General features: G+C 55.1%; 5 protein-coding genes across 5 annotated transcripts in view; 2 read left to right on the forward strand and 3 right to left on the reverse strand.

Annotated features, from left to right (window-relative positions):
• Positions 1-1,781: 1,781 nt before the first annotated feature.
• GUITHDRAFT_139813 (hypothetical protein) lies at positions 1,782-3,105 on the reverse strand (the record flags this gene model as incomplete). The annotated part of the gene is made up of 3 exons (XM_005831182.1): positions 1,782-1,831; positions 2,028-2,123; positions 2,319-3,105. The coding sequence occupies 3 exons, from the start codon at positions 3,103-3,105 to the stop codon at positions 1,782-1,784; spliced, it is 933 nt and encodes a 310-aa protein (XP_005831239.1).
• Positions 3,106-4,466: 1,361 nt separating this feature from the next.
• GUITHDRAFT_109717 (hypothetical protein) lies at positions 4,467-4,811 on the reverse strand (the record flags this gene model as incomplete). Its single annotated transcript, XM_005831183.1, has 1 exon — positions 4,467-4,811. One exon carries the CDS (start codon positions 4,809-4,811, stop codon positions 4,467-4,469), a length of 345 nt encoding a protein of 114 aa, XP_005831240.1.
• A 215-nt stretch (positions 4,812-5,026) lies between these two features.
• Positions 5,027-8,757, forward strand: GUITHDRAFT_153004 (hypothetical protein). The gene is made up of 15 exons (XM_005831184.1): positions 5,027-5,729; positions 5,836-5,935; positions 6,155-6,238; positions 6,295-6,361; positions 6,406-6,464; positions 6,647-6,705; positions 6,884-6,936; positions 7,063-7,101; positions 7,224-7,296; positions 7,464-7,537; positions 7,700-7,793; positions 8,040-8,129; positions 8,269-8,332; positions 8,463-8,514; positions 8,626-8,757. The coding sequence occupies exons 1-15, from the start codon at positions 5,237-5,239 to the stop codon at positions 8,671-8,673; spliced, it is 1,449 nt and encodes a 482-aa protein (XP_005831241.1). The 5' UTR covers positions 5,027-5,236; the 3' UTR covers positions 8,674-8,757.
• A 221-nt stretch (positions 8,758-8,978) lies between these two features.
• Positions 8,979-10,805, reverse strand: GUITHDRAFT_159741 (hypothetical protein; the record flags this gene model as incomplete). Its single annotated transcript, XM_005831185.1, has 6 exons — positions 8,979-9,070; positions 9,275-9,385; positions 9,499-9,597; positions 9,839-9,958; positions 10,156-10,227; positions 10,275-10,805. 6 exons carry the CDS (start codon positions 10,803-10,805, stop codon positions 9,023-9,025), a joined length of 981 nt encoding a protein of 326 aa, XP_005831242.1. The 3' UTR covers positions 8,979-9,022.
• Positions 10,806-11,917: 1,112 nt separating this feature from the next.
• The window catches only part of GUITHDRAFT_109720 (hypothetical protein), a gene marked incomplete at both ends in the record, with an annotated part of 4,045 nt that continues 1,642 nt past the window's right edge, over positions 11,918-14,320 (forward strand). Inside the window, 8 exons of the mRNA XM_005831186.1 lie at positions 11,918-11,989; positions 12,212-12,295; positions 12,351-12,479; positions 12,528-12,572; positions 13,111-13,178; positions 13,375-13,444; positions 13,495-13,584; positions 13,828-14,034. Coding sequence (XP_005831243.1) covers positions 11,918-11,989; positions 12,212-12,295; positions 12,351-12,479; positions 12,528-12,572; positions 13,111-13,178; positions 13,375-13,444; positions 13,495-13,584; positions 13,828-14,034 — 765 coding nt within the window. The remainder of the gene's footprint in view (positions 11,990-12,211; positions 12,296-12,350; positions 12,480-12,527; positions 12,573-13,110; positions 13,179-13,374; positions 13,445-13,494; positions 13,585-13,827; positions 14,035-14,320) is intronic.

Below are 14,320 nucleotides of genomic sequence, written 5' to 3' on the forward strand. Positions count from 1 at the left end.
TCTTAGCAGGCTGTTGTCACCATCATATGGCACGAAGGCGAGTCGAACCCTCAGGTGTTCTTCTCTGACTCCCTTCCCTGCCTCCCATCTCCTCAGCTTGGACTCCTATCAGCTTTACTCCTCCTTCCTCTCCTCCTCCTCCTCCTCCTCCTCCTCCTCCTCCTCCTCCTCCTCCTCCAGCACCTCCTCTTCCTTCCCCTCCCCTCTTATTCCTTCCACTCCTCCTCCTCCTCCAGCGCCACCGCCTTGTCAGAGTCCCTGCTCAATTCTCTCCTCCTTCCTCTCTTTCCCCTGCCTGATCTTCCTGTTGTTGCCACTACTGCCGCTCCTCCCATTTCTCCTCGTCTCCTCTCCTCCTCCTTTGCCTCCTCCTTCCTCCCTTCTCCCTCCGTTCTCATGCCCTTCATCAGCTCAACACAACAGTCTATCACGTCGCGTCCAACATCGTCCAAACATTCTGGTAAGCCGCCCAATCTCCTCTCCTCCCCCTCCCTCCCCCTCCTCCTCTCCCTCTTTCCACCTTCTCTTCCTCTCAGCTTCTTCTGCTCTGCCCTCCCACTTCCCTTCTCTTCCTCCTCCTCTTGCTTTCACTGACTCTCTTCCTCACGATCAGGCCGGACGAGCCTGAATGTCCATGGTGGGGATGGGAATCGCAACTTAACGAGGTCAGGAAGAGGAAGAGAGAGGGGAAGGGAGAGAAAGCCGATGGATGTAGCGGATCAGGATGAAACACACGGAGGAGCGAGGAGTTAGAGCAAGAGGGGACAAGGAGAGCACGAGCAGGGGCGAGGAGGAGATGAGTAGCACCACCAGCAGCAGGAGAGGAAGGCGGGAGAGAGAGGGGGGAGTGAGAGAGGGCGAGGGAGAGCGAGAGCGAGAGGAAGAGCGAGAAGAGGGGGAGTGAGGGGGAGAGAGGGGGAGAGCGAGAGCGAGAGCGAGGGAGGGGGAGGGGGAAAGGAGGGGGAGGGGGAGGGGGGGAGGAAGAGCAAGAGCGTGAGCGAGGGAGAGGGAGAGGGAGAGGGAGAGGGAGAGGGAGAGGGAGAGGTAGTGTCGGTTCGTCTCACCATCCTCCAGGTCATTCTCAGGGAACTTCCTCCTGCTAAGTCCCGCAAGTGCCCGCGCAGGTGACGGCAGCTGGGGAGGATGCTAGTGCTGACGTGGCAGCAGGAGTTACCTCGATGGGTACGTGGGAGGTGTAGATGTGAACTACTGAGAGGAGCCGACGGTTGTAAATAGATGGAATCCTGCTCCTGCCTCCTGCCCCTGCTACTACCTCGTGTTCCTGCTCCTACCTCCTCCTACCTCCCGCTCCTCCTTCTCCTCCTCCCTCTCATATTCCTACTACGGCTGCTCCTGCATCTTCTGCTTCTCTTGACCCCTCTCCTCTCATTCTCCTCGTCCGCACGTCACCCGCCCGATTACTCTCTCGCTTCTCTTTCCTCCCATTTCCTCTCCTCATCGCCGCTCCCCTTCCTCGCGCCTCAATTGCTCTGCTCAAAGGACAACCCTCCTCCTCTCCTGCAAACTGACACTGCGAACTCGGCTCTGTCATCAAACGCGTTTCAAAGTTTCCATCAAACGCGTTTCAAAGTTTCAATCCACACTATCTAGCAATACACGGGAAATTCAACTTCTATCCCCTCCGTCGCTTCCTTCCATCCCCCTCCTCCACTCAACCTCCCCGCCATCCCACCTCCTCCCCTTCTCCTCTCCTTCAGCTCAGGCCCAGATCCTGTCTGCGGCGTTATCGCATCCTGCCGGCCCACTCGCTCCGACTGGAACTACTGGTATGGATTCTCTTCCCCTGCCAGCGACGACCAAGATAGATCGCCTAGTGCAGCATGTGAGGCCGGGTAGGCGAAGCAGAAGGAGGAAGGAAGAGTAAGCCGGAAGCTTCGAAAGTCCACAAAGTGGACGAAGCAAGAAGAGTGGGGAGCAGGAGCAGGAGCAGGAGCAGGGGCAGGGGCAGGAGCAGGAAAGATAAAGAGGGTAGACGAGGAGGAGGAGGAGGCAGTAAGGCAACTCACCCGGACCGTAGGAACCGTACAAGGGCATCTGATATGGAGGGATTCCTGGTTGGGATTCGTAAACATCTCGCGCCCACATGGCGTTATAAGTATGTCCTGTGATGCAAGTCAGCCATGTCGTTCGGTCAAAGTGCGATCATCTCCATCTTCATCTCCATCATCAGCACAATCACCGCCATGTTCATCGTTAACCACAAGAGTATCAAAGCACTTCATACACCAACGTCATTTCTCGACATTGCAAGAACAAAACTCCCCCCAAAATCTCATCCTGCCCACCACCAGCATCACCTGACGGGTTGGGATACTCCGGGTAATAATCAAAGCTGTAGTCGTTGGGCGCAACATAAACAGCCTTGGGGTCACCGTACTGGTACACTCCAGTCTCAGGATGGAAGACAGGAGGGTTGGCTGGGCAGTTGATGCCCGTGTTCGACGACCAGCGCTGGTATAGCGCGACATTGCACGAGGGAGTACATCCGTTGCTCACGAAGCACTTGCAGGTGGATATAGTTCGCAGCTCTGTCGCCCTAAACGGCGAGACCTGGTACATGTTGGAGGTCAGCGCCTCAGAGGACTTGATGCAGGCCATGGCTGTGTCGTAGCAGATCTCCGCAGACTCTCCTCCTCCACACTCAAACTGAACTTGGTGAGGAAGCATCTCCGTGGTGCCATTGACAGCATAGCGCTCGCGATCCGACGTACAACCCCTCCAGCTCGAGCATTCAGTGTAGTTGGTGGCGTTGCCCGTTGCGGAATCTGCTGCCATCGCCTCCGTCGCAGCTGCCAACTGCATACCGAGCGCAGCCTTCCATGCAGCTCGTGAAGCTCCCTTGGCCCTGACCCGCATCCCTCGTCCGAAGGCGCTGGCTGCTGCCATAGCCTGCCTGTGCCTGGCTGCTGAGCCAGAGCGCATCTGGCGCTGCCATGCTGAGGGAACCGACAGCATCACTGCTCTACCTCCTCCTCTTCTGACGGTCTGCGACGAAGCAAGGAAGATCACCATGATCAGGGCGGCCCCAAACCCAGCAGCCGCTGCCACCACCATCGCTGCCCCCCCCCGAGCACTCCTCGCCATCGTGACTGCCTCTTCGTGAAACAGTTACAGATCCGTTAAAACTTATGTTTCCGTTATGATCCGTTGTTTCGAGTTCCGAAACTTGTTACGGTGAGAGCGCGGGGATGAGGGCACGTACCGGAGCGGGTGCGGAAAGTACCCCCACCCCCTATGTCATGACGAAAGGGAAGGAGATGTACGGGTGATGTATTAAAAATCGTTTTTGGGGTCGTAAAACAGTGTCCTGGTAGTTGTTTTTAAATTCTTAAAAATATTTATGGAATTGGTGAAAATGAGGGTCCTGAAAACGTTAAAACAAGCTAAAATAGGGTGGTAGGGTGGTAGTGATAAAATGCCCTTGTAGAACCGAACAGTAAATTACTTCAAACGTCCTGAAAATAGAGTGTATCATCAAAAATTTTATTTAAAGGGACATACTATAATCTAAAAGTTATTTTTAGTATTTTAGGGTGCCCTACTCATAAAAGCTTCTACGAGATTTATCTTTCTTAAAAATATGTCTAATGAGTCTTTTGAACCATTATAATATATGTAATATAATATATATTTAAGTTTACAAGCTATTTTAATATCGCCGGTTGGGGCCAAAACCCACAAAAACAGCAAGAGCACCCCTACCTCCAATCGAACAACCCCCCCGGGATTGGAACCCCCCTTCCTGAAACATACCCACTGATTTGAACAATTACTGCAGTCAGACCCTATCTTTCCCATGTACAAGTAGGGGTACTTGTTCTGCATTGTGAAACTCTACCCCAACTTGTCATTAATTCCGTGACCCCCACCCACCCTTGCTCTTCCGTCCCCCGTTACCTCTTCTCCTCCTCCCATGTCCCTTACACCCCCGTGATGATCCCACAAGGTACCCCCACCCTCGTCATATTCACCCTACCCCCTTGCGTAACACTCCACTGAATGACTAATAGGACCCCCCTGTGACCCACCTTACTGCAAACTTGTCAACATATGACCACCCTCTCGGATCGAGTCTCCCATCCCCTCTACTACCCCTGTCAAATTGCCCAACCACTCAGTCGAGTACCCCCAACATTTCATTTCTACCCACAAAATTTCAGATGAAGTATCAGGTAACAACTGAAAATATTGAACACCCCACCCACTCGTAGGCAATGGGCGACTACTTTAGACGCATCCATTACCCCTACCCCCATGATTCCCAGAGTCTTTTCATACGTTCCACCCCAACCCCCGTACCTCCAGGATTCCACTACCCCCACCCGTACCAAATGAACCACTACCCCCTTTTTGTCACCCACCCCTTAAGCCTGTCACCTCCCAACACTCATAATGAAGCTCTTTCAATGGCAGCAAATCACCGAACATGCCGCCGCCGCTCTATCTCAGCCGCATTCTATGCGAAATCCCCTGCATTCATCCTCACCATTCCTCGCTCCTAGTTTCTTCCTGCCTCCCATGCCGATGATCTTCCTGTTGCATCCTGCCTTGCCATGGCTGCACCAGATCACCAGCTCCGATCCTCCTGTCTCTACCATTTCATTCTCGTCAAGATGCTGTTCCATACACTCTGTCTTGTTCTGGTGTTTGTTTTGCATGTACCTGTTCAGAAAGGAGCGCCAATCATTGCCCCCTGATGCCGAATTTTCCTCACACATGCACGTGCAAGAATCGATGACGTTGCTGGATCCAGACGTATCGATCGCTTGATCTGGTTGCGTTCCCTCCATCTGTACTGTTTGGCTTCCCCTCTCTTCATCTCGGATCTCATTCTACATCTCCCGCACCCCTGAATTTGCTGTCAGAACATGTGTATCTGTCCTGAGCTCTCATTTTCCCATGCGCCCGCTGCGGTATACCGTGCATTCTTGTAGGATGTTTCATGCTCAACTCCGCTGCTCCTGATTGACGAGGTTTCCTTATCTGAATTTGCCCCCTCTTCCTCAGGTTTCTCGCGTGTCCTGGCACAAATTCCAAGGAGGGGTTTCCCCGCAAAGCAATCCCTAGGTATCAAGTACTTCTGCAGACAGTGATGAAAGCTCTTTCTTGTACCTTCAAGACCAGGAGCATCGTCCTGGTTTGTAATTGCTACATCCTCTTGTCCTCTGTGAGCCTGCTGGTTGGGGCAAGCTGCACATCCGATGCAAGCTGCGGCATGGCGGGGGGGCTCGGGCTGGGGAAGCGATGGAACGGCATCCTAAAGGCGCTGGAGAATTCCTTCAAGGCCCACAAGGAGAACCTGAGCAGCGTCAAGAAAGACTTCGAGGAGTACTGCAGTGCTCTAGAGAACATCAAGGGAGCGAGCGTGATCGAGTCGCTGCCGCGATCGCCGCCGGTGGAGATCAGCTCCAAGTTTGCTGAGTTGCGGAACCATCACGTCAAAGGGATCCTGGACGAGCTGGACAGGAATGGGGAGGACAACAGCATCTCCTCAGTCACCCCGGGGCCCGACGGATCCCCGAGTCCCCCGGACTTGGTGAACGCCAAGGTCTCGAGACTGACGCAGGTGTCACGCGCTGATCCGCCAAGGTTGACGAAGTACACGAGGAGGACGTCGATGGAGGACATTGTCGTTCCTGATGTGCATTATGAGAAGCCGGTGGAGGAGATTGTTTGCTTTCTCGACATCGACAAGTGCTCGATCTACGGTGAGAGTGCCGTGCGTTGCGATGATGAGCTGGTGATGGTGATGGTGATGGTGATGGGAACATGATAATTGCGATGTTGATGATTGCGATGTTGATGATTCCCCAGGGCAAGACGGAAATGACCTGGCAATTGCCATGCAGTGGATGCAGAAACCATTCCCTGTCCTTGTAGAGCTTTATCGGCGACTCCTCAACCCTCGTCTCAAGTCAGCACACATAGCTCATCTCCCCTCCTTATCCCCTCACACTCCTCCCTCCCCCCCCTTCCCCTGCCCTCTCTCCTATCTGCCCTGTTCTTCCTTTGTATCCCTCCTTCCCCGTCTCTCCTCCCTCCTCCCTCCTCCCTCCTTCCTCCTCCCTCCTCCCTCCTCCCTCCTCCCTCCCTCCCTCCTCTCTCCTCATCTGATTCTTGAACTCCCCTACAGGCAACTGTTTTCCCAACTTCGAATGACCGTAAAGAATCTCCCGGTCGTTCTCTACACCATGAGACCTCAGCTGCTCCAGTATCGGTGACGACGCCCGAGCAAGTGCAGAGGAGAGGTGCTAACGTGCAGTGCTTGCGCAGCTCTGCTTGCAGAGAGGAGAGGTTCACGTTGAGATGGAAGACGGAGTGGCATCATTCGGTGGACCAGGTCGTTCCTGTCCTCGTTGTCCTCTCTTGTTGAAGTCCTGTCAGGTCCTCATTCCCACCGACATCTCTGATCCTTCGGAGATCTTGGCTGAGTACAGCGGAAGGTGAGAGAGTGAGAATGGGGGAACGGGAGGGAGGGAGGGGGGGAGAGAGAGCGGGGGAGGGAGGGGGAGGATGAGGGTTGGAGGAAAAGAGAAACGTGGGGGAGGGAGGGGAGGAGGGGGAGAGGGGGGGCGGGGAGTTTCCTCCTGACTCGTCAGAGCTGCCTGACGTCTCCTCATCACAGTGTCTCCTTGTGGGATCCTGAGAAGCAGGACCTGTACATGTCGTTCCAGCGTTTGCTTGGTGACTTACAGCCTTGTCCTCTGCACTTCTTCCTCCTCTACCTCTCTACCACTTGCCGCATCCCTTCCCTTCCCTTCCATTCCCTTCCCTTCCCTATCCTCCATCTGTCCGTTCTTCTCCCTACTCTCTGTCTTTCCTGTTTTCGCTGCATTTTCGCGATGTTGATCGGAATGTTCAGCCATCCGTCAAGTCATCCAAGAAGAGCTGGAACTGGAGAGCGTTCCTGAGTTGGTAGGACGATCATGATGATGGAATGATGATGACGGAGGAGGAGGAGAAAGTTATGATGATGCTGTTGATGATGAAGAACAAGCAGAATTGAGAGACGAAGAAGATGCTGATGATGGTATGATGCAGGTGGTCACCTCGGTGATGAAGGATGTACAAGGAACAGCGGTAAGACCATGAAGGGGAAGCAGAAGAGTAGGAGGCAGGAAGGAAGGAGGACGAGGAGGACGAGGACGAGGACGAGGACGAGGACGAGGAGCAGGAGGAGGAGCCTCTGACGGATTGTGCAGATCAAACTTGGGCATCGACCAGAGAAATGCTATTTGTGGGATGACAACCAAGTGCTGGAGGGACAACCACACGGTGATGATGAATGTGGTGGTGGTGGTGGTGGTGATGATGATTACATGTTGTTTGTTGTTAATTGGTTTCTTGTCCTCCTGCTCGTCCTCCAACACCACCTCATTGTTATCTCCCCTCTCACTCTCCTCCTCCTCGGCCTACTTTTCCTTCTGACATCTGCTTGCTAGTTCTCACCGTCGAGCCTTTCGTCGCAATGGATCCCCATGGGAAGAATTCCCTGCTGCAATTCCTTCGAGACGAGGTCATTCATCTTCACACTCCCTCCTCCTCGCCCTCCACCACCTCCTCCTCCTCCTCCTCCTCCTCCTCCACCACCACCACCACCACCACCACCTCCTCCTCCTCCTCCTCCTCCTCCTCCTCTCCTTTCTCTTCCTTTTCTTCTCACTTTCCGTCTCTGCAGCTTCCCGAGCACGAGCTGACTGAAGAAGTCGCTGAGTTCATGATTGGCGCCAAGCCGGAAATGCGATCGTTGGTCGAGAGCGAAAACTGCAACGGTGAGGAAGATGAACATTCATGATGATGATGATGATGATGATGATGATGATGATGATGATGATATTATGTTCAATGTCACGATGTTGATTGGTTTCCTGATGATGGAAATGAGAACGGGAAAGAGAAGTTTGAAGAGGTTGAGAATGCGGATGTTGATTGTGGTATTCAGTGTTCATTTTCTTGTGCTCCCATGGACTCTCTTCCTTCATTTCCATTTCCTCCCCTTCTCATTCTTTCTCCTCCAGGTTTTCAATACCTCGTGCACGAATGTAATGAGATCAATCGATTTCCCATCCCCGACCTGCCGGTCTACTACACTCGACCAAGATACACAGGTAGAGGAGGTGATAGGAGGAGCCAATCTAGAGTAACGTTGCTTCCTTCCTCCTCGTCCTCTCTCCCTCCTGCTCCTCCTCCTTCCTCGTCTTCTCTCCCTCCTCCTCCTCTCCTGCGACTTGTCGCCTCCCTCTACAGAGATGCAAACCTTCCGAGAGGCGATGAGAGAGAAAGACGCGAACAAGGAGGGAGGATACAACAGGTTGGTGAAAGAGAATTTATCGCTTGCTCCTCCTCCTCCTCCTCCTCCTCCTCCTCCTCCTCCTCCTCCTCCTCCTCGTCCTCCTCCTCCTCCTCCCGTATCTTCGACTTGTCTTTAATTTCTCACTCAGCGCCATCATCGAGTTCTGGACACCACGAGGAGTTTTAGAACGAGACGAGCAGGTGAGAGGGGAAGCAGCAGGGGAAGGAGAGGAGTGAGGGGACAACGAGGAGGACGGGGAGGAGGATGAGGGGAGGGAGGTGAACGGTTGTATCTTGCTAACGCTTCAGCAGTTGGAGGCTCTCCATCAATGGCAGGAGAAAGTTGAGATGATATGGTGAAGGCCGTTGGTTCTGTCTTGTAGACTAGTGTACATACGTGTGAGATAATCGACATGCTTTGTTGTGTTAAAACGAACTTGTTTGCGTCCTGTTGCGGCTTTGACATGAAAGGGAGGGAGAGGGGAGGGGAAAGAGTCAACTTGTGAGTTGATCAGGACGACGGGAGCGAGGATGGGGAAATGAAGAAATGAGAGGAATGGGCGTTGGTTGGTAAGGATGGGGGTATTGGGTAGTGGGGACACAGTAGGCTGACAGAGCAGGTGCAGGTGCAGGAGAAAAGGAGCAGGAGCAGGGGCAGGGAAAATCTTCACACGTAATCTTTCTTATACAAGGAGCTTCAGCTAACGTCTCAATCCAAGTAGACGGTCCAGCCGTAGGGGTCAGGCACTTTGCCGGTCTGGTGAGAAAGTCAGAGGGGATAAAGAGGGAGGGGAGGAAAAAAGATAAACAAATGAAGCAGCGCAAGAAAACAAAAGGGCAAGCAGGAGCAGCAGCAACGACAATCACAGCAGCAGCAGAAGCAGGAATGAGGAGCAGCAGAACCAAGAGCAGGAGCAGGAGCAGGAGCAGGAGCAGGAGCAGGAGCAGGAGCAGGAATGACCTGGATGCCGGTCAAGGTGGAGTAGATCTTGGAGGTCGCAGGTCCAGCTCCCTCCTCGAACTTCCACGACCAAGTCTCACCCTTGTAAGTGACGGCGCCGATGGGGGAAACCTGAACACCAGCAGGTGAGGACGAGAGCACGGGCGACAGAAGAGGAGCGAACAAGAAGACGACGACTAGGTGAGGGTGAAGGAGGAGGAGCAGCAGCAGCAGCAGCAGCTCACCACAACGGCGGTTCCGACGGTGAAGGCCTCGTCTGCCTCCTTAAGGAGGGTGAAGGGTACCCTATCCTCGACGACTTCGTAACCAGCGTCCTTGGCAACCTGAACAAGAGGGAAGATCAGGACAAGGATAGGAGCTGGTGCAGGGGCAGGGGAGTTGCAGAGGCGAGAGCAGGGGCAAGATGAGGGGTATCAAGAGCTTCAGGAGGGTGAGGAGAAAAAGAAGGAGAAAAAGGAGGAGGAGCAGGAGGAGGAGCAGGAGGAGGAGCAGGAGGAGGAGCAGGAGGAGCAGAAGGAGGAGGAGGAGGAGGAGGATCGCTGTAGAAATCTCAGGATTCCTGACCTGGATGACGCTGTCACGAGTGACACCCTCGAGGATGGTGTCCATGGGGTCTCCTCCTCCCTTGAGGGCGGGAGTGTAGATCTTCTTGCCCTTGACGACGAAGATGTTGGAGGTGCCAACCTGAGAGGAGAGTCAGAGGGAGACAGGGAGAGTCAGAGGGAGAGCGAGAGAGCGAGAGGGAGAGGGAGAGCGAGAGGGAGGCAGGAAGAGGAAGAGGAAGAGGAAGGGGCAGAGGAAGAGGAAGAGGCAGAGGGGGAAGGGGGAAAGGGGGAGGAGAGGGGGAGGGCACGGGGGGATCGCAAGGCTGATGTCTTGACCTCCTCGAGATACTTCTGCTCCGACGCATCCAAGTAAATCACATTGTCAAACCCTTCCTTCTTGGCGATGGTCTGCGCCCAACACGTCAGGCCCTGCCCCCCCCTCGCAGAGCCGATACCTGAGGGAGGAGGGAGGCAGCGTAGTTCCCGACGGCCTTGATCCCTCCCGATCCTCCCTTGGCAGCCCTGGAGTACGCGTGCTCGATCTTGAGCTTGATGGGGGAGAGCTGATTACCCTTGAAGTACGACCCCACAGGGGACACGTACACGAGGAATGTGTAGCTGGGAGCGGGAGCAAGCCCAAGGATGGGCCCAGTCCCGATGATGAGGGGGCGGATGTAGAGCGATCCCTTGCCGCATGGCGGCACCCAGTTGGCATTGGCCAGCACACAGCTCTTGATGCTCTCGACAAAGGTATCCTCGGGCACAGGGGGCATGCATAACCTCTCGCAGCCATAGCGGACGCGCCGCGCGTTCTTGTCAGGGCGGAAGATGACGATCCTGCCGTCCTCGGTCCTCTGAGCCTTCATGCCCTCGAAGACTCCCTGCCCGTAGTTCAAGACTCCAGCACGCGGCGAGATCTCGAGCGGACCGTAAGGTTTCACTTCAGCCTTGCCCCATCCTGCTCCCTCAGTCTTGCACACAGTCATGAAGGAGGTCTCGATCGATCCCCATGGCTTCTTGCCGAGCTCCTCCCAGTCCATGGCCGTCGGCTCATGCTCCTTCCTCGTTCCACTCGCCACCATGCTCGCTCCAAGAAAACGCCTCCTTTCCGAACGGGGTGAGAACTGAGAGACAGGACTACGGAGTGAGGAGGAGGAGGAGGACAGGAAGGAGGGACGGATCCCTGCTCCTCTCATCGGTACATTGAAGGCTCCTGCCTCTTCTCCCGCCATCATCGCCGCCGCCATCGCGGCCCACCACACTGCCCGCATGCTTTCGGCCTCTAACGACACCACCCCGTAGATCCACCCTAGTTGGAAACCACCCCACCACCCTAGGGTCCTAAACACCAATTGCACCCACCCCTGCAATTGGAACATTTCCTTATTGAAAGTACCCCACCCTTCTGTAAAAACTGGGTACCCGACAATCACCACCACCCAGTTCACTACTACCCTACCCAGGAAGGATTCATACTGACATTCCCCAAAACCCCACCCCTCCTCCCCCCCCAGGAGCTTTATTAGATACTACCCCTACCTACTCATATCCCTGAATTTACCCCTCTTTGCCTCCGACACTCTGTCTACCCACCCGGTGGTATGACATGAAGGAGCCCACCCCACCTACCCTACATTTCTCCCTTTGGAGTACGGGTAACCATCAACACCCGTAGCAAATTGCAGGTAGGGGTAGGGGTATGTGATATGGGGTAGGGGAAAGGGGGGTGGGTAAGGGGTGTTTACGCAATGATGAGGGTGTGGTGAATGAGGGTGATGAAATGATTGTGCGGGGATGAGGGTAAGAAATTTGGAGGATGAGGTCACACTAGGGGAAGACAAGAAAAATGCTGGGGGCCGGGCGGGTGGGGGGCGGGTGATGGCGGGAACAGGGAGGAGGGGAGAGGAGAGGAGAGGAGAGGAAGAGAAGGAAGAAGGTTGTATGATGCTCTTCTGCTGCTTACTGAAGCTCTCTCCTTCAGGGCGCGGAGGTCAGGCAAGACCGAGGGCTTCATACAGGAAGGGAGAGGAGGTACAAACAGCATTTCTGCATAGTTGCGCAAGGGCAGACTGTGGAGACTGGACTTCTTCGTTGTACAATGAGCGCAATGGAAGGAGGAAGCTCGCACAATCCTCAGCCACAGGAAGTTCTTCCTCCAGGCAATGCAGACGTAAGTCAACAGGCGCATGCGCAGGGCCACGGGGAGTCCGGAGAAAGATGGGAAACGAGCAGGAGACGATGCAGTGGGGATGCAGACAGGGCGGTGGTAGTGAGATGAGGTCAAGGGAAGGATGGTTTGGACGGAGCAAGTGATGAGTTCAGCCGCGGTGTTGTGGAGAGGGGGAGGAGAATCTAGATGGGTTGCAGCCAAGGTTTGACTTGTTTCTGGCAGCATGGAACTCTGGGAGACAAGATCGTGATCGCGCTAGTTGGTCTTCCTGCCCGAGGAAAGACTTACATAGCAAAGAAGCTGCAGGTGGAGGTGGAGGCCGCTGGTGGCCATGGCTGACTGGGCTTTCCCTGTGTCCTAGCGGTACCTGTCGTTCTTCCATGGAGCGCCGACCAGAGTTTTCCACTTGGAGACGTACAGGAAGAAGAGATTCAGCGAGAGGAACGAGAGCGACTTCTCGTTCCTCTCCGACGAGACGAAGGAGAGGGAGGTGAGGGTAGGGACATGGCGGGCGTGACGGACTGACGGGACGTCAAAGGTGTGCGTGTTGGACGCGCTAAACGACATCAAAGACTTCATTGAGGTGAGCGGAGCGATCAGAGCATGAGCGGGGAGCGATGCGGATGCTGCCGATGCTCCTTCCTTGAGATGTCGCTGTCCGCTCGAATGCTCGCTTCTCTGCGCTTGACTGCCCTCTTGAACCTGCTTCCTCCTGATTTTCCTCCTCTTCTCCACTGCACACCATTCTGGAGCATTACTCTCGCTCTGCTCCTGCCTTGTCCTGCTCAATCCTTTCCTCTCAAATCCTCACCTACTCTCTCCTCTTTCCCTTCTTCCCGTTCCTCTCCTCCTTCCCTTCCCCCCCTGCCTCTCCTCCTTCCCTTCCCCCCCCCCTGCCTCTCCTCCTTCCCTTCCCCCCCTGCCTCTCCTCCTCCCCTTCCCTTCTGTATCCCCTCTAATTCTCCTCGCCTCGCAGGCGGGAAGGACAAAGGGCTTGTTGCCATCTTCGACGCTACCGACGGGACCAGATGTCGCCGGAGGTGGCTCGTGGACGAATTGAGCCCGATCCTCCAGGTTCCGCTCTCCTCCTGCTCCTCTTCCTTCAGTGACAGGAGGGGCAGTCCAAGTCCAACATCATCTTTGTGGAGTCCGTGTGCGAGGATCAGACGATCGTCGAGCAGAACATCAGGTGAGGGCTGGTGTCTGTGCGAGTGAGGGAGAGGGAAGGTTGCCGACTGACCCTTCCCTCCTCGCTTCCTCTCCTTGTCCCTCCTCCTCCTTGTCCCTCCTTCTCCTCCCTCTACTCCTCCCACTCCTCCTCCTCCTCCCACTCCTCCTCCTCACTCCCACTCCCTCCCCTCCCCATTCCTCTTTCATTCTCCCAGGGCCACGAAGTTAAACCTGCCGACCTACCATGGCATGTCGGAGGACAGCGCGATCGAGGATTTCCGCAATGTATGCGAAGGCGGGAGGTGGGAGCAGGAGCTGACGATGGTCGCGAGCAGAGGATCCTGAACAACACAAGTCACTACCAGACCATGTGTGAGGCAGACAAGGACTTCAGTTGGATCAAGACTGTTGACGGGGGGAAGCAGGTGATTGATTGTGTAGGAACCTGCCCTCTACTGTCATCCTCCTCCTCTCCCTCTTGGGCTTTTACTCTCCTCACCTCTCCTCTCCCCCTCGCTTCCCCTCGTCTTCACTCTCTCTCTCTCCCTCTCCATCTCCCTCCCCCTCCCCCTCTCCATCTCCCTCCCCCTCCCCCTCTCCCTCTCCCTTCCTCCTCTCCTCCCCTCTCCCCCTTCCGCTTCCAGCAACCTCTCAAGGCAACTTCCCAGGTCGTCTTGAACAAGATCTTCGGGTACCTCCCCGGCCGCATCGCCTCGTTTGTCATGAACCTGCACACGACTCCCAAGAGCATCTACCTCACCCGCCATGGCGAGAGTAACTACAACGTAAAGCAGAAGATCGGAGGAGATACAGAGCTTTCTCCACATGGCGAGGAGTTCGCTACCTGCCTGGCCAGGTGGGTGCAGGACAACGTGGTAAAGCACCATCCGAGAGCAAGGCTCTGGACAAGCACGCTCCGTCGCTCCATTCAGACAGGTGAGGAGGAGCAGGAGGAGGAGGAGGAGGAGGAGGAGGAGGGAGGCAGAGAAGGAAGGAGGAGAGAAGAAAGGAAGAAGAGGGGTTGGGGGAGGACGGAGGGAGGAAAGAGGAAGGGGGAAGAGAGAGCAGGAGACAAGAGAGCAGGAGGCTAGCGCGAACATGTCTTCCCAGCCCGCCACATCAGGCAATGATAAAGTTTTGATCAAGGGGGAATCTTGGATC

Source organism: Guillardia theta (genome assembly GCF_000315625.1).
Source record: "Guillardia theta CCMP2712 unplaced genomic scaffold GUITHscaffold_41, whole genome shotgun sequence".
Classification (NCBI taxonomy): Eukaryota; class Cryptophyceae; order Pyrenomonadales; family Geminigeraceae; genus Guillardia; species Guillardia theta.

What these genes read in the sequence shown, in the direction of transcription:
- GUITHDRAFT_153004 (XM_005831184.1), top strand. Translation starts at nt 5,237, where the DNA reads ATGGCGGGGGGGCTCGGGCTGGGGAAGCGATGGAACGGCATCCTAAAG. An exon ending in GCTGGAGGGACAACCACACG is followed by an intron (nt 7,297 to 7,463) that starts GTGATGATGAAT and finishes TCTGCTTGCTAG; the next exon opens with TTCTCACCGTCGAGCCTTTC. An exon ending in AAGGAGGGAGGATACAACAG is followed by an intron (nt 8,333 to 8,462) that starts GTTGGTGAAAGA and finishes TTTCTCACTCAG; the next exon opens with CGCCATCATCGAGTTCTGGA.